The sequence below is a fragment of the Malaclemys terrapin genome, chromosome 19 (genome assembly GCF_027887155.1).
Source record: "Malaclemys terrapin pileata isolate rMalTer1 chromosome 19, rMalTer1.hap1, whole genome shotgun sequence".
In the NCBI taxonomy this organism is placed as follows: Eukaryota; Metazoa; Chordata; order Testudines; family Emydidae; genus Malaclemys; species Malaclemys terrapin.
Window position 1 is genome coordinate 6,178,696 of NC_071523.1, and position 25,823 is coordinate 6,204,518.

Below are 25,823 nucleotides of genomic sequence, written 5' to 3' on the forward strand. Positions count from 1 at the left end.
ACACATTGCTGGGGAAAGTCTGGGACTGGGAATTTGCAGGTGTTGTTCTGTCTGCAGTGTATGTCAAGGGTGTCTGGCTGTAGCACTCCTGCAGTATAACTGGGAGTGACTTACATGCTAGAGGCTGTGTGTGATCACATCCGGAGTGGTAGCTCTCACAGTGAAGCAGTGTAAACTGAACCCTAGGTCAGAGAACTGAGGGGACACAGCTGTTCAGCAGGTCAGATTGTACCCTGGGTACGTCACAGCGACCTGTTATTCTTTAAAAAGAAGAACAGGAGTACTTGTGGCACCTTAGAGACTAACAAATTTATTAGAGCATAAGCTTTCGTGGACTACAGCCCACTTCTTCGGATGCAAGTGGGCTGTAGTCCACGAAAGCTTATGCTCTAATAAATTTGTTAGTCTCTAAGGTACCACAAGTACTCCTGTTCTTCTTTTTGCGGATACAGACTAACACGGCTGTTACTCTGAAACCTGTTATTCTTTGTTCATAGATGTGTGACCTTCCATTTGGCAGCGTTAAAATGGGTTTGTATCAGTAAAGCCATCAGACTGTGCAAGTGACAGAAGCGGATATAAAACCAAAAATACCACGACCAACAGTACTCAGTAAAAAACATGAAAAATAAGGACTATCACTGTTAACTTGTTATTTGAAGAAAGGAATTTTTCCATGTAATCACAAATACATGTTCCTATTTCTTGGTCGACACGTGTTAGTCTCCGGGTAGCCGGGTTCGATCTCAGTACCTGTTCTCCATTGCCTAGTTGTAACGCACCTGGGAAATGTAGCCCCTCAGAATTAAATGGCACAAGCTAGTTTTCAAGAAAATAATGTTGATTTATTAGATACACTCAAAAAAGCAACACAGCGAAGTTGGAGATTGTACATGATTTACACACACACACAGACACACACACACACACTCCCTCGCTATACACTTTGACGAATAAAAATAGAGCTTACATCCTACACATCTTCCATTTCAATTCCATCACTTTGCCGAAGTGTCACCAGTAACGTTCTAGCAGAGGACCCATCAGCAGTGGAAGTGCACAAACCCGGCTTTCAAACTGGAATCTGGCCCGCAGCTTCTTGGCTACAGAGGTGGCAAATGACCCAACTTTTTGGAATAGTAACAGCAATCCAGGCACGTCTCAAGAGTGGAGGCAAGGATCGGTTTGGATGGACAGTACAGCCGACTGCTACAATTCTACCTGCTCCGATGAACAGGCGAGGGGGGGAGTGTGGAATAAATACAGCTCTCAACTATATTCTTAATTAAATATCTCTAATCCCATCCTCTGTCACGTTCCAGCAGCTCGTCATGCCCGTCTCTTAATGAGCGCTGAGCATCACGCGGGCCAGGTAACACTCTCATTTGCTACAGCAGCTGGGTTGCAAACCGGTCCGGCGAGCTAAGTGTCTGCTACGCGTGGCCGTTCGGAGGTCACTGCCTCGTCTGCGGAGGGATGCAGGTGGCTTGTTCACAGTGAGAGGAGCCACAAGACGAGTGCAGCACCATGGCAACAGAGGCCATCTTTTATTAGTGGCTTTTAACACCAAGGACACAAGGGTGCGGGGTGAGAGGGGGTCCCCGTTTTCAAACATCCCTCCCTGACAAGGTGCAACATAGCTGTGAGGACCGCTCCACGCCCAGTCCAGGGCAAATCACCCAGCTGGGCACTGACCCAGCCACCCCGAGCGAGTGGAAGAGCGCGGTCCCACGGGGGATGAAGGATCCGCTGGGGCCCCTTACGGGGAAGGTAACCATTCGACGGGGCACTGTGACTACAACATAGCAGCAGTCCCGGACAGCTCCTCTTCCTGAGTCACAGGCGCGACTGGACCAGTCACTTGCCTGTGTCTAATCCCGACTGGTGCTTGACCCAGGCACGCCAGAGATCTGGAATAGTTTTCCGAGCGGAGGGCAGCTGCTCTGTGGTAGTGCTGCTGAGGGCTTCCCCGCGGTAACCCCACCTGCCCTGCTTTCCAGAGCGAGGGCGGGTTGAGTACTTGCACCCCAGGGGAGACGGGCTCCCCGGCCCTTTCTCTGCCTCCCTCATCCATCCCCTGAGACGAGCACCTTGGGGCCATCAGCGTGAGGCGTCTCACTGGGGCTGGGCACCGAGAACCCTGCAGTAGCCAGAGCCCATGGGGAAGGCAGCGACGGACAGAGGAACATAAATAAATGGAGCTGGATCGGGGAAGGCCGGAAAGCTCCCCCAGGCTGTTGCTGGACTCACGGACATTGTCCCTGGAGCGAGGGTTCTCCAGGGCCGGGGCTAGCTCCCGGAGATGGACATTTTGGGCGTGGCGAAGAGTGGCTCGTTCAGTGGCGGCCAGGACGGCGGTTGCTGCTGACTGAGCTCCTGCTCCAACCTCTTGAACAGCTTCTTGGAGGCCCTCTTCTGGCGCAGCTGCCGCAGGCAGTTGAGCATGCCGTGATCCAGGGCGGTCTGGAGGGGGGAGGACGAGAGGGACGTGGGGTCAGGGCAGGGAACGGGGGGGGGAGCTCGTACCAGCATCGCGCTCCCTTCCCAACACACCCACAGGATTCCAGTGGAAGGGAACGGCTCATTGGCCACCTGTCCCTGGGAGAAGCTGGGAGGATAGGCCTGGATCAGGGTTGTGCTGGGGAGCAGGTCAGAAGGGCCCAGGCAGGGAGCCCATCCTCACGCCAATCCAGAGGGGTCCCCTCCGGCTGATGCACTCTGTAGCACTGGTTGGCTCTAGAACAACGGTCCCCAAACTTTTGAGGGAGGCACCTCCCTTGCCCCTGTTTGCACCTTCCTGCCAAGCCGTAGCTGGGAGCGGGGCTGCGGCTTGGGGGTGTGTGGGAGGAGGGAGAGATGCGGACAGGAGTAAGGGGGCTGAGGCTGGGAGTGGGTTTGGGGGCGGGAGCGGAGCTGCAGCCAGGCTGCGGTGGGGGCTGGCAGTCAGGCCCCTGGCCAGGTGCGGCTCCACTCCCGGCCTTGCCCTCAGCCTTGGCCCTGGGCTGTGGCTAGGGTTGTGTGGGGCCGCAGCTGGGAGCCTGACCGGAGCAGAGCTGGGGTCGGGTTGGGGCTGGGTGGTGCTCCCCCCACCTTCGTGGGGGGCTAGCCTGGATCCTGCTACGCCCCCTGGACGGTCCTCCACACTCCCCTGGGGGGGCGCGCCCCACACCTCTGCTCAGCACTCCCCAGCCCATTGGGAACATTGACCCGTGGGGGGCTTAGTGAGGGGCACTAGTAAGGGTGGGATCCCACAGGAACCCTGCCCCCATAGCCGGGGGTTCACCCTCAATTCAGCTCCCCCCCGTCCTCCTACCTCCAGCATGAAGGCTGTGAAGAAGTTGAGCGTGGCCATGCCTAGCAGCAACATCTTGAAGCTCATGTCGCTTATGTCTTTCAGCTTCAGCACGGCTTTCACGAAGCCCAGCGGGTAAAGAGTGATCCCCATCGTCAGGCCGAAGAGAGCGACAAGGACAAGCAGGAACGGCACTGGGGGGCAAGAGAAGACATCATGGACCCAGGACACGCCGGGCTGGTTACAGGAGCCAAGTGACCATGGGAACCACCCCCTGCTACAGACAAGAGGTGCGGCGAGGCCGGCTCGGCTCTTACCGTTGGTGAACAGCGGCTCCCGGAAGGGGTACCCCTTGGACATGGCGACGGCGAGGATCAGGTACTGGAAGGCCGAGATGCAGAACACCACGGTGTTCTCGTAGTTGGGCAGGTTCTGCGGGGCGCTCACCGTGCTGTTCAGCGGGACGTACCTGGGCGAGAAGTAGGGGAGGGGCAGGGATCAGGCACGAGCCTCTGACCGCGGACAGCGGCGCAATCCGGCGGGACCTGCCTGCAACGTGCAGCTGGCTTGGCCTGGAGCGAGCCACTGCAGAGAGCAGCATTTGGTTCCCAGCTGAGGATTAGTGGACAAGAAAGGGTACGAACCGCCATGCTTCAGGGCATGACCCATCTGACGGGGGTTGGGAAGGAGCTTCCCCTGGGGGCAGGTTGCTCTTCCGGTGCCTGATGCAGGTGGTGCTGGCCAGGGAGGAGACAGGATACCCCCAGCCCTGATTGGGGATTCCCAACATGGTACCTTTCACGAGGCCAAAATGAGCTTTTGTGTCCTCCCCTTTTAGCTACCGTAGCCGGTTCCAGGCAAGGACAGACACTTACCAGCTCTGTGAGACTGTGATGAAGTAACTCATGACTTGAACCGTGATCAGCAGAGCTGTTTGGAGGAGGAGGCTGCCGAGGACAACAATACTGATCAGTGCCCCTTGGGGGCGCTTTGTGCCCAGCTCCTTGGCAGGTCCGGTCTTGCCCATCAGCACAGCCACGGTCATAGTGATGACCAGGTCAAAGAAGAGGAACTGGAAGTCACTCAGGTTGGTGTTAATCTGGGCGTGGGCATGAAAGAAGGAGAAATGGGATATTCCATCAGGAGCAGACTGGGATGGCTCAGAGGACTGGGCAGTGGGGTACAGAGCCTCATCTTGAGGTCACTGGTTCAAATCCAGCAATGACGGAAAGTCCCTAAAGCAGAATCTTGTGAGGAAAGACCCCGAATTCAAAATACGGCAACAGATCAGTGGCTGACGAGGACATTACGGTGGCTGCTATGCTGCAGAGCCCCGCTGCTCAGACCGGCCTGGGGGCTGAAGGGAGCGAGCTCAGTTATGAAAAGCACAGGACCTGCCTAGGTGAGCTAAAGGAGAATCCCAGTTTGCTGTTGGCAGTAAAGGGGGCTATGACACATGGTCGGGCAGTTCCATTTCCAGCAGGCAGTGGTGCATTATGGTCTCTATCGTTCTGTCCTTCAAAGTTACAAACACCCGTTTACAAAGAGGACCCAAAAACCATCCCACGTCACAGGACGCTCCCCTCCCCAACCTCTGAGCTCCCCCCACCCCCCTGACACACATACTTCCCTCCGCCCATTAATCTCAACCACCCCCCACTTTTGCCGAGTGCCGAAGCTGCAGCCGAGGCCTGGAGGAGACCTCCTCTGAAGCCCGTCCCCTCTCACTGGAGGGGGGGCTCTCGGAGACACTGGGGAGCACGGGAGCTCGTGTTTTGCCTCCTTCGGGACCCCCAGCTCTGGCAGCATGCTGATGAAAGGGGCTTTTCACTGTGGTGAAAGGGGCTCGACTGACAGCCTCAGCGATCCAGGCCTCTGTTTATACCCGGAACAGCAATGCTACCTCCCCTCCAGTCAACCAGCGCGCCTCGCCCTTGCCTTGACTGGACATCTCTCAGGGCACCAAAAGAGCTCTGTCTCCAGGCCCGTTCGACTCTTGGCCTCTCTGCCCACGCTCCCAAAGCAGCCAGCTCCATCACCTCACTTGCCCTGGCCAGAAGCGGTGAGCCAGTGGCAAGCAAGAGGCCCTTGCGGGATTCAAACCAGGGGGTCTAGAGGTGGGAGGCTCCAGGGTCTCCTTACAGCTTTCTAGAACCAGCCAGTCCCCCTTTCTCCTCTGACCCACAAAGGATGGTGCCCGAAACACTCACCGTGTAGAGTAGAAGCACTGAGACGAATTGCACCAGGCTGTACAGGGCCATGTACTTAAAAACCCCAAAGGAGGTGACCAGAGAACATCGGCCTTCCCTGAAAGAGAGATCAGAAAGACTTGACGGACCCGCCATTTGTGGACAAGGGGGCCAGGCAGTTCTGTGCAGGGGGAGAGGTATGAATCGACAACTCCATTTTGGAGCAGGGAGGAAGACCAGGTTTGTGGGCCAAGCAGCCACCTCCATGGATAGTTCAAAAGCCTTAAGTGACATAGCCCCTGAGCTAGGGGCAAGGAGGAGGGGACAGAGTGAGGGGAAGGGGCGATGGCAGCTCGGCAGTCAGCCTCGTGGCTAGGACCTAGTGCAGGTCATGGATACGCCCGGCAGGGTGAAGAGGAGAGAGGACAAGGGGTGAAGATATCAGGAAACACTATTTCACTAGGAGGGTGGTGAAGCACTGGAATGGGTTACCTAGGGAGGTGGTGAAATCTCCTTCCTTAGAGGTTTTTAAGGTCAGGCTTCACAAAGCCCTGGCTGGCATGATCTAGTTGGGGATTGGTCCTGCTTTGAGCAGGGGGTTGGACTAGATACCTCCTGAGGTCTCTTCCAACCCTGATCTTCTATGATTCTATGATCAGGTAACAGGGAGTCAGAGACCATGGTCACTAAAATACAAGCACTGAGATTCTCAGAATATTGTTAATGAATATCAATTAATCTCCGTGCTCCAGGCCACACCCTGGCAGCCACTACACGTCCTTCCAGCCAATTTGCCAACCCCATGCCATGTTCACATCTCCACCCTGACCCCACATTCCATTCCCCCCACCCTGACATGCGGTTCTGTGGTTTCTGGCGGACGAAGCCCACCTTATGACCATGGGCACACACTCGATGTTGGCGATTCTGGAGGTGAACGGTGAAGCCACGGAGGCCTCCGCCTCCGAGAGAGAGATCCCCACGTCAGCCGCCTTCAGCGCTCCGCAGTCATTGGCGCCGTCCCCGCACATCCCCACGCAATAGCTGCGGCAAGAGACACACACACACGAACAGTATAAGCCAAAGGATTCCCACCTCCTCCCTGCCAGAAAACGGAGTGCCCTGGATCCAGGGTCGTAAAACGTTGGGCACATCGCGTTAAAAGTGCTGACGGTACGTTGAGATCTGCCGATAAAGGCGCCAGGCCCGTGCAAAACTCTCCATAGCACAACGAGCTTCACCAACCCACTGGGAGATGGGCTAGAATGATCATCAATCCCATTTTAGAGATAGGGAAATGGAGGCTTGGAGACGGGGGGACCAAGTTGTCCCAGAATCAGTGGCACAGTCAGGAGTAGAACCCAGGAGTCCAACTCCCTGCCCTGCCCCCATTTAATTACAAAACATTTCTCCCCATAAAAATCATTCCATAAAGATTAACTCAAATCCCCTTACAGGAGGGGAGACATTTGCAACCTGGTAGAACGTTTAGATTGTAATCTCCTCGGGGCAGGGACCTAGTGCCTCTATTAATAAGGGCAACACATGCGTCCACCTTTCACATGCAGCAACTTCAGCCTGCACTGACTCTGGAGAAAGAGGAGGGTGCTCGGCATTTCACAGAATCCACAGATTAAGGCCAGAAGGGACCGTCTAGCCTGACCTCCTACATAACCCAGGCCAGAGAATTTCATGCACCAATCCCTGTATCAAGCCCACAACTTCTGTTGGCGCTAAGGGCGTATTTCTCAGGAAGACACCATTCTCAGACAGTTCATGTGATGGAGAATCCACCACACCTCTAGGTAAATTGCACCAATGGTTAATGGCCCTCACTGTGCCTTATTTCTATTCTGAATTTGTCCAGCTTCCAGCCACCGGAACTTGTTATGCGCCGTTTGCTGCTAGATGAAAAAGCATCAGAAATGCCTACCACCACATGCATACTAGTGGACTGTGATCAAATCGCTTCTTACATTTCTTTGGACCTACGTAGGTACTAAAAACAAACCGGAAAGAGAAGTTGAAATGCTTATTTTATTTAAAAAAAAAAAAAAAAAGTCTTTCATCCCCCACACAATAACTCTGTACTTAAAACTGTTTAGACTCGAGTCAATAAGAGAAGTCGATTCAGCTTTAAGGACAAATGCGCTAATTTCTCAATTACTTAGATTAACTAAATTTATGTCGTTTGTGTAAAATCTTAATTGGATTTTATTATTTTTGGGTCACACAGTGGAGCTGCAGTCAGGGAACAGACCCCTTGGTGCTAGGCGCTGTACAAACCCAGAACAAAAAGACAGTCCTTGCCCCAAAGAGCTTAGAATTGGTTTCTTTGCGCTGATCTGCAAAAGGCACAGGTTCCGGAATTCTGGGTTCTCCTGCTGGTTTACACATAAGTCTTGTCTACACAGGACTTCTTTGCCAAAGTTTTCCTGCCGTTACCTCTGGTGCAGCTCCACAAACAGCAACAACAATGGGAATGCTTGTGTAGCCAAAGGGCCAGTGTCTAACCACTGCCTCACGCAGGGCGAGGCAACACTAGGGTCTGAAGTACAGCTGGTTAAGCGCTCTCATCTCTGCTGTCATTAGTGGAGACGGACCAGTTGTAGCAACAGTGGTAAGTTTTTGGCAGACAAGTTTTGTGTTGTTGCAGCCTTAGACCCCACAGCTCCCTGCACTGCTGGAAGTGTTAGTAACGCCAGTACACGATGCAGGAGAAACGCGGCCTAGAGTCTGTATTGAGACCCTGACAAATTCCAAAGAGAATGGAGTTCAGCTGTTCTCAGTGGTAGCAGATGACAGAACAAGGAGTAATGGTCTCAGGTTGCAGTGGGGGAGGTTTACGATGGATATTAGAAAAAACTTTTTCACTAGGAGGGTGGTGAAGCAGTGGAATGGGTTACCTAGGGAGGTGGTGAAATCTCCTTCCTTAGAGGTTTTTAAGGCCCGGCTTGACAAAGCCCTGGCTGGGATGATTGAGTTGGGGATTGGTCCTGCTTTGAGCAGGGGGTTGGACTAGATGAAGTTCTGAGGTCCCTTCCAACCCTGAGATTCTATGATTCTAAGTGCCGTCTGCCTCGAAGATGGGTTGATTTGTAGCTGGGATACTTCAGTAGCTTACACAGGTTTTATGTAATTAGAAGCTCTCAGTCTGACCGATCAAAGGAGGAAAAAGAAATCTAAACCCGGTGATAGTGTGGGAAAATCTATAATTCCAAGTGCTACCAGAGAAAGTTTCTTTCCCTCTGGCTTCAAAAAAGCCCCCAAAGATCTCCCCTTCCAAAACAGCCAAAGCACCTGTGCATTTGGGTTCTGAGTCCTCTAGGACTTTCCTAAGGGTTTCTTGAATCCTGACGACTTCTCTCTCCCCCGCAATCTGTAGTTAGAAAATCACTGCCTTCAGAAACCAGAGATGGGTGCGGATCAAAAGCCAGGCTCTCAACAAGCTCAGACCTTGGGGAAAACGCCAATTTGAACGTCACAGCTCAGACCCCCTCCTCCATAAAAGGGCCAAACGCCTGTGAATTAGGGGAAAAGGCTGGATCTAGGCTTTGCGGCATGAAAGTAGGGTAACGCCCAGCTTTTGGATGGGGGGAGGGAAAAGATGGAAATGGATCCAATGGCGTGGTCGGTCGGAAGCTGATTTCACAGCTGCCAATAGCCCATGAGAAAGGAAGCGTCCTGCTTTGCATTGACCAGAGGTCGCTTTGGAAGGAAGTGTTAGGTCTTAAACCGCCTGGTCACCCTCCTCTTCCCCCAACTTACTTGAGGTCTTGTAAGCTGCAAACCAGCTGTGTTTTCTGCTCAGGTGACATGCGAGCGAAAATCGTGGCCTGAATCAGGATCTGAAAGGGAAAGGGCTTCGTGGTCAGCTAAGTCACGGCATCCGAAGCACTTAAGTAAACCAATAGCCAGCGTGGCTACTGAGTAGAGACTAATGGACCCCAGGCAAAGGGGCGACGGGAGTGGCTGCTGCCCGAGGGAAGGGCCACTCTCCTCGCCGGATTGCTTCCACGGTGGTTAGGTCGGGATGGTGGATCGTGGCAAGCAATGTGGCTATGTAGGATCCACTGCTGGTTCCCATGGGGACTCGGGAGCGTTTGTTCCAGGAGACGCCTCATAAATGACCAGTGATGGTGGGAACCCAAGGGGCTACCCCTAGGAGAGGTTCCTAGCCATGGGCGGTGGGCATCATAGGCTGTGGCTCCCTGTGTGGTGGCCCTGGCTTGGGCCGCCCGCCCTCCTGGTGCTGGGGGGCGCTAGCCGGGGGGAAAGGCTGGCGGCCGCGGTGGGGGGGCTCTGGGCTCCGGGATCTTGGATGGAAGCTCATGCATCACCCATGCTCCTAGCTGCAATGACACAGGGCCCTGAAATCCTACAAGGCAGGGACGGCCTCCTTACACGATCTGCAGGGAGACAAACGCATGGCAGCCCGGGAATGCTGCAGCTTGTGCGTCTCTGTTCTGCTACTGCCAGGCATGGGCAGAAAACAAGGAGGAGATGCATAAAGCACAGACTGGTGGTGGGCAGGAGACTTCGCCGTCCCCACTGCCCAGCAGCTGCAATGCAGGCTTCACCACCAGCAGGCGGCTTCCATGAGACGGCGGAGGCGGGAGAGGGAAGGACTCACCCTGGGTAGCAGGTGGGGGAAGTGTTCACAGACCACAGCGAAGGATTTCCCGTTCAGTGCCAAGTGGCAGGGCTGCTGCTCGAGGAAACAGCCGTCCTGCTGGTACAGGCCCTGCGGAGCAAACCACACCAGCAGCCGCTCAGCTCTTCGCTGACTTCACTTCTTCCCACAGTCTAACCTAGCCCCAGCGTCTGTGATCGGCGGTGGGGGGAGCAGGGAGATCTCCCTCTCCACACCAAAACAAGAGCGGGATTTTGATCAAGCTGGGCCACCCCGTCGGCCGCAAATCAGGGTCGCGCCCTGATCGCTGAGCCCGAGAGGCCTGGGAGATGCCCTGCCCTGGCTGAGGAAGTGCAGGCTAGACCGGATCCCACCGCCTAACGCAGCCGGAAGTTCGGAGCAGCCCACACCTGCTGTGCTCCGGTCTGGGCCTGCCCGTTCCGGGCTAAGGGGGTCAGCTACAGCTCGGGGATGAGTATGTTCTTGGGGGTGGGGAACCGGCCGCCTGCAGGAGCAAGATACAGGACATTTGTACAGCTCCCAGCACAATGGGGCCCAGCCCGACAGGGGCCTCGGGGCAACACGACACTGCAGATAATAAAGAGGAAAGGACGAGGGCAAGTTAGTGAGCCCCACTGCAGGGCCCTCGAGTCCCTGTGCTATGGGACGTTTGGCATCGAGCTCTCTGCTCACCACTGCACCAGCTGGTGCCTCAGAAGCCCAGCTGGGGGGGATGGGGGCCGAAGAGGGCTCTTGCATGGCCCTGTTTGTTCCATAACCCATAATATTGCATGGGGGGGGGGGAAGGATTCACACGCAAGGCTGTTGGGTTTTCCTGCAGTCCCGGCCCAGGACTCACCTGTGGCTGCTCCTGCCCCTGGGGGTCGTCGGAGAGGATGAATCTGAGGGCGGCGGGTTTGTTGTGGCTGGGCGGCGAGGCGTTCACGAACACCACCCGCTCCTTCAGCTCCACCATCCGGCAGCTCTTGGCCACGTTCACCGCGGTCAGCATGTTGTCCCCTGGCAAGGAGAGGGGAACGGGGGAGTTCACACCTCTCAGAACAGCGCTGCATTGGCTCATGGTTTCACAACCGGAACCAGACTTTACACTGCTGATCTTCCCTAGTCCTTTAATAAATAAGGGACTACGAACACATGAGCCTCCCAGCCCCCTTCACAGGGGTTTGTTTGCTAGCTCCATTTTACAGATGAATAGACGAAGGAACAGAGCAACTTGCCCAAGGACAGTCAGAGTCAGTGGCAGAACCCAGGACTCCTGGCTCCCAGTCCCCTGCTCTAACCACTAGACCCCACACTTATTAGAAAGGCTGCTTATTCCTTTCCAGTTGCAATGAGCTTTAAACACGGGATCCCTTCCACAGATCCGGCCTCTCCTGTCCCCACCCCAGAAGCAGCTCCGCCGGTTACCTGTCACCATGACGGTGCGGATGTTTGCGTTCCTCAGCAGGTGGATCACGGAGGCCGTCTCTGCCTTGAGGACGTTTCTCATCACTAGGAAGCCAAGGAGAGTCATTCCACTCTCTACGGCATCCCTGCCAGGACACAACAGAGCACTTGACGTAAGTGTCGGATGCCAGCACAGGATTCATAGATTCATAGATTCTAGGACTGGAAGGGACCTCGAGAGGTCATCGAGTCCAGTCCCCTGCCCGCATGGCAGGACCAAATACTGCCTAGACCATCCCTGATAGACATTTATCTAACCTACTCTTAAATATCTCCAGAGATGAAGATGAGGGGAGTGAATTAGACTGGCAGTTACGTTAGTGTCTGATTCTTTAAAAGCCATTTAGATCTCCTAATAGTCATAGATTCAGGTCAGAAGGGACCACGGCGAGCATGAATTGATTTTTGTTTCAATGCTGACCCTAGCGCTAGGCCAAGAAGTGATTTTTCTGTTTGCCGACAATTCCAAACAAACCAATCAATCCTTTTGGGTTGAATGAAACATCTGACCATTTTTCAACAGTTTTGATCAGTTTAATAAACGAAGAACATTTTTAAATGAAGTCTTGGATTAAAAAAAAAAAAAAACAAAAAAAAAATCCCCAAAACATTTCAATTTTTTGATGATTATTTATGGTTCTTCCGCCCCCGCCCCCAGCTGAGACAATTCAGCGAAACAGACACACATTTGTGAAACGGTGAAGTGTTGCCGAAGCAACTTTTTTCTTCTCAGAAAAGGATTTTGGTCAAAACCTTTTGCCCAGCTCCAGCTGACTCAGGGAACTTGAAGTGCCCCAAGGGTCACACAAGAAACGAAAGGAGGAGAGGAAAGTGCGAAGGAAGGAAAACGTCATAAAGGCTCTCGCACCTCGTCAGCTGCTGAGCTTCCTCAAAGGTTTTGAGGGTAGGTAGCGTTTTGTAGGCGAGCCCCAGGACCCGGAAACCATCTGTAGTGTAGTGTCGTAACAACTGGGAGAAATCCGGAGGGACTGCAAAAAAGGGCTGTATCAGAAACGCAGACTACGCCCAAGGTAGGGACCACATGCAGAACGAGTCTGGGAACAATGGCTGATCTAGTGTAGATCAGCACTTTCAGGGCTACTGGAAATTCATCTACTGCCCACATGGTGGTTTGATCCCCTCCCTTTTGCTCCCAAGATAAGGGGCCAGGAAGTTGAAATAGCTGGCAACCAAAGGTACACGACCTAGAGAGATTTGGGTGGCAGAGATTCTTAGCCTTGTTCAGTGAGTACCTGCCCCTCCCGCCCCCCCGACTCCTAACAGCTGATCTCCTGGAGCAACCAATGGGCTCCAACATCCGGCTGCCATAAACAGATGTGTCACTATTGTCCTCCTCTCTAGGTCGTCTTTGGCGAGCAAAGGGAAATGCCAACGGGTGGCTTCCACTGCCGACAGCCAAACCCAGCAGGCGGGTCAGACATCCCTAGCTGTGAGATGTGGGTCCCTGCCTTTTACCTGTTTCTTCCTTACAGAGACTGGCCACCATCTCTGGAGCCCCCTTTATGTACGCCTCTGAAGGGGCGTCGCCAGGCAGCTTCACCAGGACGCTCATCCTCTGCAGGGAGGAGGAGAACGGGAACCGACGGAGAATCCCAGCGGACACCTTGTGTTTCTGGGGAGGGAATGGAATCCGTGAGATGCCCAGACAGTGCCAAGCGGCGCTACGATGACATGGCACATCAGCTGTGGGTGGTAGAGGTCCAGCCATACGGTGGCACATACCCACCCACCAGGAGCACAGCTTGCTTCCGGGGTGGTAGGAATGGCACATCGGAATGGGAGCCATGGGAGATTTTTTTTTTTTTTTTTTTTGGAGATGGGTGTCAAAAATGCATGTTGGGGGGCTCTGAAACTAGTGACGAATTCGGGTCGAATTTGACTAAATAATTTCGACTGAAAAATGATTATTTTTCAAAGTTAAAATGTTTCATTTCAACTTTTCATTTGGGAACAGTGTTTCAAACTCATATTTGGCCAACTAAAAAAAAAAAAAGTGTGGGGGGGAGAACCCTCCCCAAAATGGCCAAATCAAAATGAAAAAACTCAAAATTTTTTTCATTTTGTGTTGACTGAAACCTTTTGACCCACTTGAAACAACAAAAGGAAACATTTCATTCTGAACCGACCCGAGAGGTTTTGGTTGATCTGAAACAAAAGGTTTCTGAGTTTTCAATTTGATGAAAAATGTTGAAAAAATTCAGTCTGGTTCGAACTGAGCTGATTCCCCCCCCTGGTTTTTTTCGGTGAGATCTCTGAACCAAAAGAATTTGCTCAGCTCTGGTGCCTCTGCCAAGTGAGCTCTTTGGTGCAGCAGAGAAGGGCCTGGGCATGATCCAACGGCTGGAGGCTGAGCCGAGACAATTTCAGACTGCAAGTGGGGTGTAGATTTTTGGCAGCGAAGGAGGTTAACCATTGGAACAATTTATCATGGTGGATTCTATTTTGGAATCAGAAGGGGACGTTTTTCTAGGAGGTACCTGCTTTGGGGCAGTTCTCCAACCGGTGTTATCCAGGGGTCAGACCAGATGATCCCAACGGTCCCCTCCTGGGAATCTCTGTCACCCCAGCAGCAGGTGCCAGCCCGTAGTTAAGAGAAACTAAGCTGCACAGGGCTGCTCCCCTCTGAAGTACAGTATAAAACATCCCCTCCCTCCCACTCCAGCCCGGCACTTTCATCACTGTGCAGTCAGGACACCAGCTAAGCAGGGGCTCACCATGCCGTGGGGTTGTTCTTCCAGAGGGGGCGGCTTCATCACCGCTAGGACCTTTGTCCCGAAGTGCTGGACTGTGCGCAGCTTGGCCTCCTCCCCCGTGGCCTCCTCCAGGAGCTGAAACCAACAAAGTCGGGCACTTTAGAAGACGCAGCCCCTTTTCTGCAAGCCAACAGCTGAGCTCCGGGCTCTCTACACAAAGGCAGCAATTTGCATTTCAGATGCGGCCTCTTCGGATACGTCTACACAGCATTTTGGAGTGAGCCTCCCAGCCAGGGTCGACGGACTGTGTTAGTGCTTGAAGCCTTGGGTGGGGGTTGGCTTCAGAGCCCAAGTTGCGACTTCAAAGCAGCGTCTCTATGGCTGTTTTTCAAGCACTAGCGCAAGCCCCTTTAATCCATCGGCCCCCGGGCTGGGACCTGTCTCCAGACTGCTGTGTAGACATACCCTTAGCGTTGCTGACGGAGCTAGAGCCTCCATGCACAGACACAGGAGTCGGGACAGTGCTGGATGGAGGAGACAGTAACTCGAGAACATGTTGACATTTTAGATCTGCTGATTATGATGTTTAAAAAAGAAGAAAAAAATCCAGCTCCCCCCAGCTGCAGGAGTCGCCTGGGCACAGCTCCTGCCGGCAGCGGAATGCCTGTTTCACTCATTCATTCACACTTGATCCAGGAGGCAGGCAAGTGGGGACAGACTGTGTCTTATCTAACGTCTCTCTGAATATTTCCAGGAACTGCTCTGAGACCTCTCACGAATGGGGCCCTGTGAATCTTTGGAAGCTTCCCCTAAACTGTAGCCTAAATAACTAGATTTTTTTAACCTACCAGTCTGTGTGTTGTTACTGGACCCAGTGCATATGAATAATCCTCTTCAGGGCTTTGCTATGGCCCCCTTGACGTACAGTACTTGCACATCATTGTTACAGCGCCCTCTGCCCCATATTTATGACACTTCTCGTAGATCAAATGTGTTGTTGGAAAACCAAAGTGCTGCAATTTAAGTGGCTTTTTCTCGACTTTCCCAACCGAGGGCACCACCCCTGGCTCAAATCGTTGCTGTGTGAGACACGAGACTTTCATCGGTGTTATTGGTTCTGGATTTATTCTAGACACTACAACTCCCACGATCAACGTTCATGCCTCCCTGAGCGAAGTCACGTGGGCTGGACACCCTCCAGACCGTTCAATGCACAGACAATTCATGAGAGGCAAAGCGCTCCCAGCTACAAACTAAGCAGGTGGCACACACTTCTTTGCCCCAATGTCTCCATCTCTCCCTTCAGGCCAGCGGGTGCCCTGAACAGGTGATGTGGGCAGCAAACAAACGTGGAGAGTGAGGCCATCCAGGGACCTCTTGCTTTGCTACAAAGGAGGCCTGGGGTTGAGTGCCCAAGTCCTGCACTCTGAGAGCAAAAGCACCATGTGTGGAGTGGAGTGGGGGAAAATGCCCTGGGAGCCCTCTGTTAGCCAATGCATACAGTTTACACACACACAATCACATTAATAGGTATTATGCTCATGGTATTAATATTGTGTCTGTGTTGCGTAATCCTATTAAATTGAACTATGCTAAGGCGTAAACCCCACAATGCCCCGGGACAAGTACAGCTTAGCACTTGGCATAGGCAAATACAGAAACGGTCAAGAGTTAGATGGACAAGCGTTATGTACGAACGTGCAACATCTGGAACAAAAGTACAATGCGGTGCAAGGAAATAGTGTAAGATGTAGGAACGCTTTAGGGAGTAGCTTTAAGCCCCGTAATGACTGGCATTTATTATTCAAAATGAGAGAGGGGAAGATACAGGGAGGCACCAAACAAAGCTGGTACCAGCTGGCTAGTTCAACATGAAGTTTAAGTGACGTGAACAGCGTTGTGTAAACAGCCATGCTATAAACGATGGCTAGTTTAAGGGGACATTTGGGAAGCACGTCTTCTGCGTAAGGTGAACTGAACCCACTGCAAGAATTCACTTCCTGGGAAGGGCTGGTGATGTATTAACTCTTTCTTTCCTGTACCATATTACTTTGGCTTTAGACAATAACCAAGCCCAGCCAGATTTATTGGGTCTCTTGAATCATAGAATCATAGAATATCAGGGTTGGAAGGGACCTCAGGAGGTCATCTAGTCCAACCCCCTGCTCAAAGCAGGACCAATTCCCAACTAAATCATCCCAGCCAGGGCTTTGTCAAGCCTGACCTTAAAAACCTCTAAGGAAGGAGATTCTACCACCTCCCTAGGTAACCCATTCCAGTGCTTCACCACCCTCCTAGTGAAATAGTGTTTCCTAATATCCAACCTAGACCTCCCCCACTGCAACTTGAGACCATTGCTCCTTGTTCTGTCATCTGCCACCACTGAGAACAGCCGAGCTCCATCCTCTTTGGAACCCCCCCTTCAGGTAGTTGAAAGCAGCTATCAAATCCCCCTCCATTCTTCTCTTCTGGAGACTAAACAATCCCAGTTCCCTCAGCCTCTCCTCATAAGTCATGTGCTCCAGACCCCTAATCATTTTTGTTGCCCTCCGCTGGACTCTTTCCAATTTTTCCACATCCTTCTTGTAACGTGGGGCCCAAAACTGGACACAGTACTCCAGATGAGGCCTCACCAATGTTGAATAAAGGGGAACGATCACGTTCTGCTGGCAACGCCCCTACTTATACAGCCCAAAATGCCGTTAGCCTTCTTGGCAATAAGAGCACACTGGTGACTCATATCCAGCTTCTTGTCCACTGTGACCCCTAGGTCCTTTTCTGCAGAACTGCTACCTAGCCATTCGGTCCCTAGTCTGTAGCAGTGCATAGGATTCTTCCGTTCTAAGTGCAGGACTCTGCACTTGTCCTTGTTGAACCTCATCAGGTTTTTTTGGCCCAATCCTCTAATTTGTCTAGGTCCCTCTGTATCCGATCCCTACCCTCCAGTGTATCTACCACGCCTCCCAGTTTAGTGTCATCTGCAAACTTGCTGAGAGTGCAGTCCACACCATCCTCCAGATCATTAATAAAGATATTAAACAAAACCAGTCCCAGGACCGACCCTTGGGGCACTCCGCTTGAAACCGGCTGCCAACTAGACATGGAGCCATTGATCACTACCCGTTGAGCCAGACGATCTAGCCAGCTTTCTATCCACCTTACAGTCCATTCATCCAGCCCATCCTTCTTTAACTTGGCCGCAAGAATACTGTGGGAGACCGTATCAAAAGCTTTGCTAAAGTCAAGGAATAACACATCCACTGCTTTCCCCTCATTCACAGAGCCAGTTGAACGTTATTAATACTGAACCACAAGTGTAGCCAATTAGTTGGCTACACCTTTCAGTGACTAGTTGGCGAGCCAGGCAGGAGCCATTAGCTAAGTCAATTTGGCATGGGGCAATGGGCAATTTGGATTCAGGATAGTAATCTCATAATGGTTGGATTTTGGGGGCTAGCGGTCCTAACTACACATGCAGCAGGCTAGCCTGGTTGGGGGGGGGAAGGGGAGTTTATAATAAGTGTTACATTGGCAAAACACCTTAAATAACCAGTTAAACTAATAAAAGCAAACTATTTTTCTGGGCATAAAGCCATACTTTAAGAATATACAAAGACTAATTACAAGGGACTCTTTTTCTGGGCTGAATGCCCAGATATAGCAACCGTTAAAACAGCAAAATGCCAAAACCCAAGAATTAGCAGTAATGATAGACAAAAATCATCATAAAAGAGCTCTCAAAGCTTTTGTATGAAAACATGTAACTAATTATGGGGCTGGTTCACCCACGCGGGTCACAACCCGGGATTCCTTCTGTGAAATGAAAGTTAAACAAATAAGGAAACAAGTCAAAGGACTAAAAGGAGGGTTAAAGCTAGAACAAGATCAAAGTTGGAAATTAAAACAGCAAACGGACAATATCAGCACCGTACTGCAGTTGTACCTTGCTTATAGTTTACAAGAAATGAAGGGAAGACCAGGAGATTGTCAGGTAAGGTACAACCAACAGGAGGGACAGAAGTTAGGATGGCAAAGGCAGGTTAAAAAGCCTTAAAACATGTATTAACTGGCCCAGAAACAGTTCAGCGCAGCAGGAAAGAGCATTAGGAGTGCAGACACAAGCAACAGGGACTTGGGGAACAAATTCAGGTTGTGCAGGGACAGTAGCCGTGCTTACTCTCCTCCCAGAGCGGGGATAAAACCCAGGAGTCCTGGCTCCCAGCCCCCCTGCTCTAAACCACCAGACCCCATTCCCTTCTCCGAGCTGTAACTTTTTATTTGATTTAAAGGGAATGTAGTAATGTGGTATGACACCACCGTGGGTCACTACAGTTTCCAGCTCAGAAGAGCGAAAGTCACCTCTGCTACTTGCTTCAGTTTTAGAGTCTCTAGGAAAACAAAGATCAAGGATACTGACCAACAACTGACATTCACAAGTACCAGGTCTTATAAAATTGATAAAACAGACTAAAGTTACAATTAAGTTTATAATTCCCCAAGCATATAGAAATCCTATAAAGACCAATGCACGAGCTACAAATATAGTTATGCAGTTATGCACTCACATCCTTAATGATACTCAAACGCTGATGCCTGCCTTGCCCCTTGAGCCTCAGTAGAGGGATGGTTCCTGCTGGAGGTTTCCCGTAGGGAACTCATTTTACCCAATCTGGGCACCCTCTTTTTATAAAGTGATTCTAACTACACCTCATTAGCATTTACACACATGGTGCACCCTACGTAAAAGAATAAATGGACACAAATCAGACCTCAGGAATGGTAACATACAAAAGCCAGTAGGAGAACACGTCAATCTCCCTGGACATTCAATAACAGATTTAAAAGTAGCCACCCTTCAACAAAAAATCTTCAAAAACAGACTTCAAAGAGAAACTGCAGAACTACAATTCATTTGCAAATTTAACACCATTAATTTGGGCTTGAATAAGGACTGGGAGTGGCTGACTCACTACAAAAGCAACTTTCCCTCTCTTGGTATTGACACCTCCTTATCAATTATTTGGAGTGGACCATAGACTCATAGACTTTAAGGTCAGACGGGACCATTATGATAATCTAGTCTGACCTCCTGCACAACACAGGCTACAGAATCTCACCCACCCACTCCTGTAACAAACCCCTAACCTATGTCTGAGTTACTGAAGTCCTCAAATCGTGGTTTAAAGACCTCAAGGTGCAGAGAATCCTCCAGCAAGTGACCTGTGCCCCATGCTGCAGAGGAAGGCGAAAAACCCCCGGGCCTCTGCCAATCTGCCCTGGAGGAAAATTCCTTCCCGACCCCAAATATGGCGATCAGCTAAACCCTGGGGCAAGACTCACCAGCCAGCACCCAGGAAAGAATTCTCTGTAGTAACTCAGATCCCACCCCATCTAACATCCCATCACAGGCCAGTGGGCATATTTGCCGCTAATAATCAAAGATCAATTAATTGCCAAAATTTAGGCTATCCCATCATACCATCCCCTCCATAAACTTATCAAGCTTAGTCTTGAAGCCAGATATGTCTTTTGCCCCCACTGCTCCCCTTGGGAGGCTGTTCCAGAACTTCACTCCTCTAATGGTTAGAAACCTTCGTCTAATTTCAAGTCTAAACTTCCTAATGTCCAGTTTATATCCATTTGTTCTTGTGTCCACATTGGTACTGAGCTTAAATAATTCCTCTCCCTCCCTGATATTTATCCCTCTGATATATTTATAGAGAGCAATCATATCTCCCCTCAGCCTTGTTTTGGTTAGGCTAAACAAGCCAAGCTCTTTGAGTCTCCTTTAATGAGACAGGTTTTCCATTCCTCAGATCATCCTAGTGGCCCTTCTCTGTACCTGCTCCAGGTTGAATTCACCCTTCTTAAACATGGGAGACCAGAACTGCACACAGTATTCCAGATGAGATCTCACCAGTGCCTTGTATAATGGTACTAACACCTTCTAATCTTTACTGGAAATACCTCACCTGATGCACCCCAAGACCGCATTAGCTTTTTTAACGGCCATATCACATTGGCGACTCATAGTCATCCTGTGATCAACCAATACTCCGAGGTCCTTCTCCTCCTCTGTTACTTCCAACTGATGAGTCCCCAATTTATAACAAAAATTCTTGTTATTAATCCACCCAGACTGAATTGGCCATGTCAACACTGGGTATCTTTTAAGCAAAAAATGACTCTTACTGTTAATTTTTTGCAGTACCACGCATTGGCACATCTTTTCCCATAATCTTGTGGCATCAGGTCATTCTTTGGTCACTTACTTAGGTCAAACATTTCTTAAGCCTATGGCTTAGCATGGCTAAGCTGGCATTTTACAGGACTAAGCCTGTAGGCCTTGCATTTTGGCCCTCCTTACTTAGATACCTAATGCATACTTCTCCCTTCTAACTACTAATCAATCTTATACTTCTATAATCCTACAATTTACATCTATTTTGCATACAATGATTACATATGACATGACATGTTAGTTAATCCTAACATCACACAATAAATGAATGATAAAATGAAGTCATTGGCTACAGAGCTAACGGTATAACCTTCTTTCGCTAACGTTTTTACATTTGGCTCAAGTTTTTCCTTCTCTCTGTCCAAACCCTCCCTCTTTCTTTTCTTCTCTTGTACGACTCACACGGCTCCGTTTGCTACACTCGCTGCTGTGGCCTGTACTTTAAAATGCCCTCACAAAGTTCATTAATCTCCACTGGCTTATGTTTCCCTCCCTTCCTATACGGCTTCCTCCACTTCTGTCCTCCCCCTTTGTTTTAAGGGTTATAATTATTAAGGAAAAACGCCCATTGCCCAAAGAGATGGGGGAACTGAAAAATATCAGCAAAGAAATCATCAAAATACTTCAAATAAAAACTTCACTTTAAATAAGTCCTGTAAGACTAATGGTTTTAACCCTTCAGGAATGCAACAACTAAAGGAACTCCTAACTTTCTTGAGGATATGGTTGCCAAGAAACAAAAATGCTAATTCTTCTTCTAATCCTAGCCACTAATATATGATACATGGGGGTTTTCTTATTTCTACACAGTAGTATTCTTAAGCTAAAAGTAACGTAAAATGCCTTAAGTTAAACAAACTAATACAAGGAAGTAAGCAAATAACTTCATAGGGATTTTTATCAATTCTTATTACAAATTTTAAATCAAAAGGTAACAAAACAAATAACCTGCCACATTACATGTCAATGCTTTGAATGTTTGTTTTCGAAAATGCATTGCCTTAATAATATTAAGTTCTTAATATAAATACAATTTTGGTACCACTCGTCTTTAATTGTAAGTTTGTCCTATATGTTATGCATAGTGTGTGTGCCATATGACTTTGCTTTTACTTTGTTTGTTGCAAGAAAAAAAAATTAATTTTGCACTCATTATCAAATATATATTAGCGGTGCCGCACTATTTTAACATTGTGGTTGGGTTATAACCATCTTCTCAGAATACCAATTCAATTTTTTTTGCAAAGCTCAAAAAGGCCACAGTGATTGACGTATGTACATATATTTCTGCCCCACCAAATAATTCAATTGCAAACAAAGATTTCTTTTTTTATTATTAATCAAAACTTCTTTGTTCTCAAAAAAAGAGAAACCTGAAGGGGAGAACCTCAATATTGATGCAAAAATATTACTAAATTTTTTTTTACTAAATATTACTAAAACCATCACTTTTTAAAGGCCTTATAAACTTGTTTGTGCCTTTACTGGTATTAAATATAGTTATAACTATGTCATAGCTATTTTTTTTTAAATATAACAATATACATTATGTCTGGTTATACTGGGAAATAAACTGAGCTCATCTGTGTATAAATTTGGGTCACTGGAAACAAAAGAAATGTGGAGAAATTTATCACGTTAGCCAACTTAAGCTGTTGAAAAGTGCATCCCACAAACCAAAGATAGGAATATACCAGTGAACATCGAAGAAATCCCCAGGCATCAGAAGAAATAGAAAAGAAAGTGCTTTATAAATTACAGATTGGCCAACTACACTTCAGCCTACCATTTATGGATGACTGGGTAAGCAATCGACTACAGAACCATTAGAAAGACCACTAGTCCGGGCAGATCTAAGTGTTATTTAAACTGTTTATTATTAAGCACAGTGAGTTTATACATAGATCCATGGTTTGGATCCTCTCTCATTAGAATATAGCTAAATTTGTTTTTTGTTTAAAAGCAAATGTATCATTGTTGTCTATGTCTTTGTTAATTAGTATAATAGCATCTTATCAAGATCATGCACAAGACTCAATAGCTGGGCAAAAGACTGTTCTACAGTCTTGGAGTCTTCTATTCGAAAGATACCAAAGTTAGGCGGAATCATGTAAGATGTAGGAACGACATTGGTGAGGCCTCATCTGCAGTACTGTGTCCAGTTTTGGACCCCACACTACAAAAAGGATGTGGAAAAATTGGAAAGAGTCCAGCGGAGGGCAACAAAAATGATTAGGGGGCTGGAGCACATGACTTATGAGGAGAGGCTGAGGGAACTGGGATTGTTTAGTCTGCAGAAGAGAAGAATGAGGGGGGATTTGATAGCTGCTTTCAACTACCTGAAAGGGGGTTCCAAAGAGAATGGATCTAGACTGTTCTCAGTGGTGGCAGATGACAGAACAAGGAGCAATGGTCTCAAGTTGCAGTGGGGGAGGTTTAGGTTGGATATTAGGAAAAAAAATTTTCCTAGGAGGGTGGTGAAGCACTGGAATGGGTTACCTAGGGAGATGGTGAAATCTCCCTCCTTAGAGGTTTTTGAGGTCAGGCTTGACAAAGCCCTGGCTGGGATGATTTAGTTGGGAATTAGTCCTGCTTTGAGCAGGTGGTCGGACTAGATACCTCCTGAGGTCCCTTCCAACCCTGAGATTCTGATTATATGACTGCTTTAAGGAGTATCTTCTAGCTCCAATTCAAAACAAGAGCTGGGAAGGCACCAAAGACAAAGCTGGCACCAGTTGGTTAGTTAAACATGAAGGGACTTGACCAGCGCTGTGTAACTTGTAAACAGCCATGTTATGGTGGCAAGTTTAAGGGGAGCACATCTCCTGTGTCAGCTGAACTGAACACACCGCGAGAATTCGCTTCCTGGGAAGGAGCTCCTCTTTCCTCCCTGTACCGTATTGCTTTGGCTTTAGACAACAGATCTGGCTGAGCTCAGTTATCTGGTCTCTTGAACATTCCCCAGTAGAGTCAAGGAGCGGCTATCCCTTTCAGTCACTACCTCAACAGCACCTCTCTGCAGCATGAATGGGCTCCCCAAGGCAGAGCTTCTGGTCTCTTTTGGCTAGAGGGATGAAGGCTGCGATGCAGAGCCTGTGAAGTTGGGTGGGGTGGAAAGAGGAAGGAAACGGGTGGGGAGAGGGCCCTAGAGCTCAGAGGGATACAGAAGGCCAGCCGCTATCTCACCCCTTCCGCAAACCACCCAAAGATGGAAGCCAACACACACTCCCCTGGAAGCTTCCAAACTTCCCCCTGCACCCCCAAAAATCAGTCCAAAGCCTTTTGGCTCCCAGCCTGACTCCTCTCCCTCTTACCCAGCCGGTGGATTCCACCATCTTGAGGTCCATAGGGTCTCCTATGGGCTGCTCCCTCAGCAGAGACACACTGTGGCAGGTGGCCAGCGAGTACAGCAAGGGGCCATCGGCCAAGCAGCGGGGCTCATGGACGATGGGCAGGAAGCAGTTATTCTCCATGGGAACGACGCCCCAGACATCCAGGCCTTCCTCTGTGAGGGTCCCGGTCTGCAGCGAGGGGGAGAAGACAACTTGTTCAGCCCACCAGCTGGCAGGCTGTCAAGCCAGCTGCACCCGCGGATGCCCCAGTGCAGGAGCCCGAGGACTCACCTTATCAAAGCAGACCAGGCGGATTTTCCCGCACAGGTTAATCCGGGGAGGGCTGATGCAGAAGATGCCATGCCGCTTCAGCCTGTTCTGGGCATAGATGGTGCCCACAGTCATCGCAGCAGGGAGAGCCGGGGGCACGATGACCGTGATGAGATCCAGCGCACGGATGATTATTTGCTGGAGAGGAACCTGTCCGCGTGCGACAGCCAGGAACGGGGGGATGGGGGAGGAGAGAGAACACGGGAGCTCAGCTTCAATTGGGTGTAGGCTCTCCGGGGCGGAGGACACATGAACCCACCATGCAGCACCCGGATCTGCAGGTCATCTGAGCAGCACCGGGAGCTGGACCATGGAGCACAAACGCCCACAACACCCTGCACAGCTGTATTTAATAAAGCTAAATCGTCTCTTCACAGGCAGCCTTCGCCTGGGTTTGAAAGCACCTGGGATTTCCCAGATCTTTCCCTATCGGAGACACACACCAGCTCGCCATGCCCCCGACAGCCCCAGACAACGCAGAAAGGGAAAACAACTTAGAATGCGATCCAGGTTTTCAGAAGCCCCAGCTCCCTTTTGGGGGAGCATGATTCACCCCGGCATTTTCACAAGCATACCGATTGCAGGTCCGATGAGATGATCAAATACCTGATGATTTTCACCCAGGCGTTTCTGCAGGTCTCCCCCCTGCTCTCTCTAAATTTAACATCTTGCCTGTGCTTCCTTCCTCAGCAAAGCCAAGCTGTGTCTGCCTTGAGCCTGCAGGGCCCAGGAGAGTTGAACTGGGGGGTTTATTCTGTGTCAGCCAACGTAGCTGCAGGATATTTGTCACTAGCAGGGAGGAGTGAGCCAGAAGGAACCCAGAGCAGATCCCAGGTGGAGTCTGCAGTGCTGGCCATTAGAGAAAACTGGTGGCACAGCAATGCCGAGGTTTGCTCCCATGCCAACCTCTTTAACAGAACCAAACTTGTCTGGACCATTCCTGATCTAAGCCTTGGATCCAAATCAAAGGAGGGGCGCAGAAGGGAGAGGGCTGGGAGGAGAGAGAGAGATTTTCCCATCACTGTCAGCTCACCTGGTTTCTAATCAAAATCACAATGCTGTACGTGGTGCCGATAAGAGCTGCAAGAGAGAGAAGGGACGGCTGTAAAGGGGATTCGTCAGTTCATAAGACACAGCACCAGACGACTGCTGCTTGCAATGCCACCCGCTTTCAAACGTACCCAGAACTGCGAGGAAGAGGACAAACTTCACCGCATCCCTGTAGAACCTGAAGCTCACAGGCTTGGGGTAGAGGATAGAGCTGATCAGGTCCCCTTTGGCTGTACAGAACCCTGGGGGAGGGGACGAAAGGAAAAGAGATGCTTACGGGACTTGGAAACTCACATGGTGAATTGTGGCCATTAAAAGCCATAGATTTGGGGGAAGAATTGGAGAAGCCGTCCTGCGATTCCCTCTGACGTAACCGCTCATCTCAGAGCAGAGGTGCTTCCAACCCAGCTGGAACACGGAATTCAAAAGCAGGGTGTGTGTCCACACCCTACAGGATCAGCTCAGAGCTCCTGATTGTGGAGATGTAGCATCTCCCAACCCTTGCTCAGGAACACTGACAGGCCGTAATCGCGGTGCGACTGGGATCCCCTAAGCGCCTGTGCACACGGGGTGTG

At 50.2% G+C, this 25,823-nt stretch overlaps 1 protein-coding gene across 5 annotated transcripts in view; it reads right to left on the reverse strand.

Annotated features, from left to right (window-relative positions):
* Positions 1 to 829: 829 nt before the first annotated feature.
* ATP13A2 (ATPase cation transporting 13A2) overlaps positions 830 to 25,823 on the reverse strand; it is a 63,694-nt gene continuing 38,700 nt past the window's right edge. For 4 of the 5 annotated variants that reach the window (XM_054009420.1, XM_054009421.1, XM_054009424.1 and 1 more), the window contains exons 13-29: positions 25,380 to 25,490; positions 25,232 to 25,278; positions 24,160 to 24,348; positions 23,851 to 24,057; positions 14,317 to 14,430; positions 13,058 to 13,214; positions 12,450 to 12,570; positions 11,543 to 11,667; positions 10,974 to 11,134; positions 10,115 to 10,225; positions 9,250 to 9,329; positions 6,373 to 6,525; positions 5,503 to 5,599; positions 4,168 to 4,239; positions 3,610 to 3,761; positions 3,314 to 3,486; positions 830 to 2,463 (exon numbers count right to left, since the gene is read on the reverse strand). In XM_054009420.1, the coding sequence (XP_053865395.1) occupies positions 1,796 to 2,463; positions 3,314 to 3,486; positions 3,610 to 3,761; positions 4,168 to 4,239; positions 5,503 to 5,599; positions 6,373 to 6,525; positions 9,250 to 9,329; positions 10,115 to 10,225; positions 10,974 to 11,134; positions 11,543 to 11,667; positions 12,450 to 12,570; positions 13,058 to 13,214; positions 14,317 to 14,430; positions 23,851 to 24,057; positions 24,160 to 24,348; positions 25,232 to 25,278; positions 25,380 to 25,490 (2,738 nt within the window). In that variant the 3' untranslated portion in view covers positions 830 to 1,795. Of the gene's footprint in view, positions 2,464 to 3,313; positions 3,487 to 3,609; positions 3,762 to 4,167; positions 4,392 to 5,502; positions 5,600 to 6,372; positions 6,526 to 9,249; positions 9,330 to 10,114; positions 10,226 to 10,973; positions 11,135 to 11,542; positions 11,668 to 12,449; positions 12,571 to 13,057; positions 13,215 to 14,316; positions 14,431 to 23,850; positions 24,058 to 24,159; positions 24,349 to 25,231; positions 25,279 to 25,379; positions 25,491 to 25,823 lie in introns of all 5 variants that reach the window. The other variant, XM_054009425.1, reaches the window with a different exon arrangement.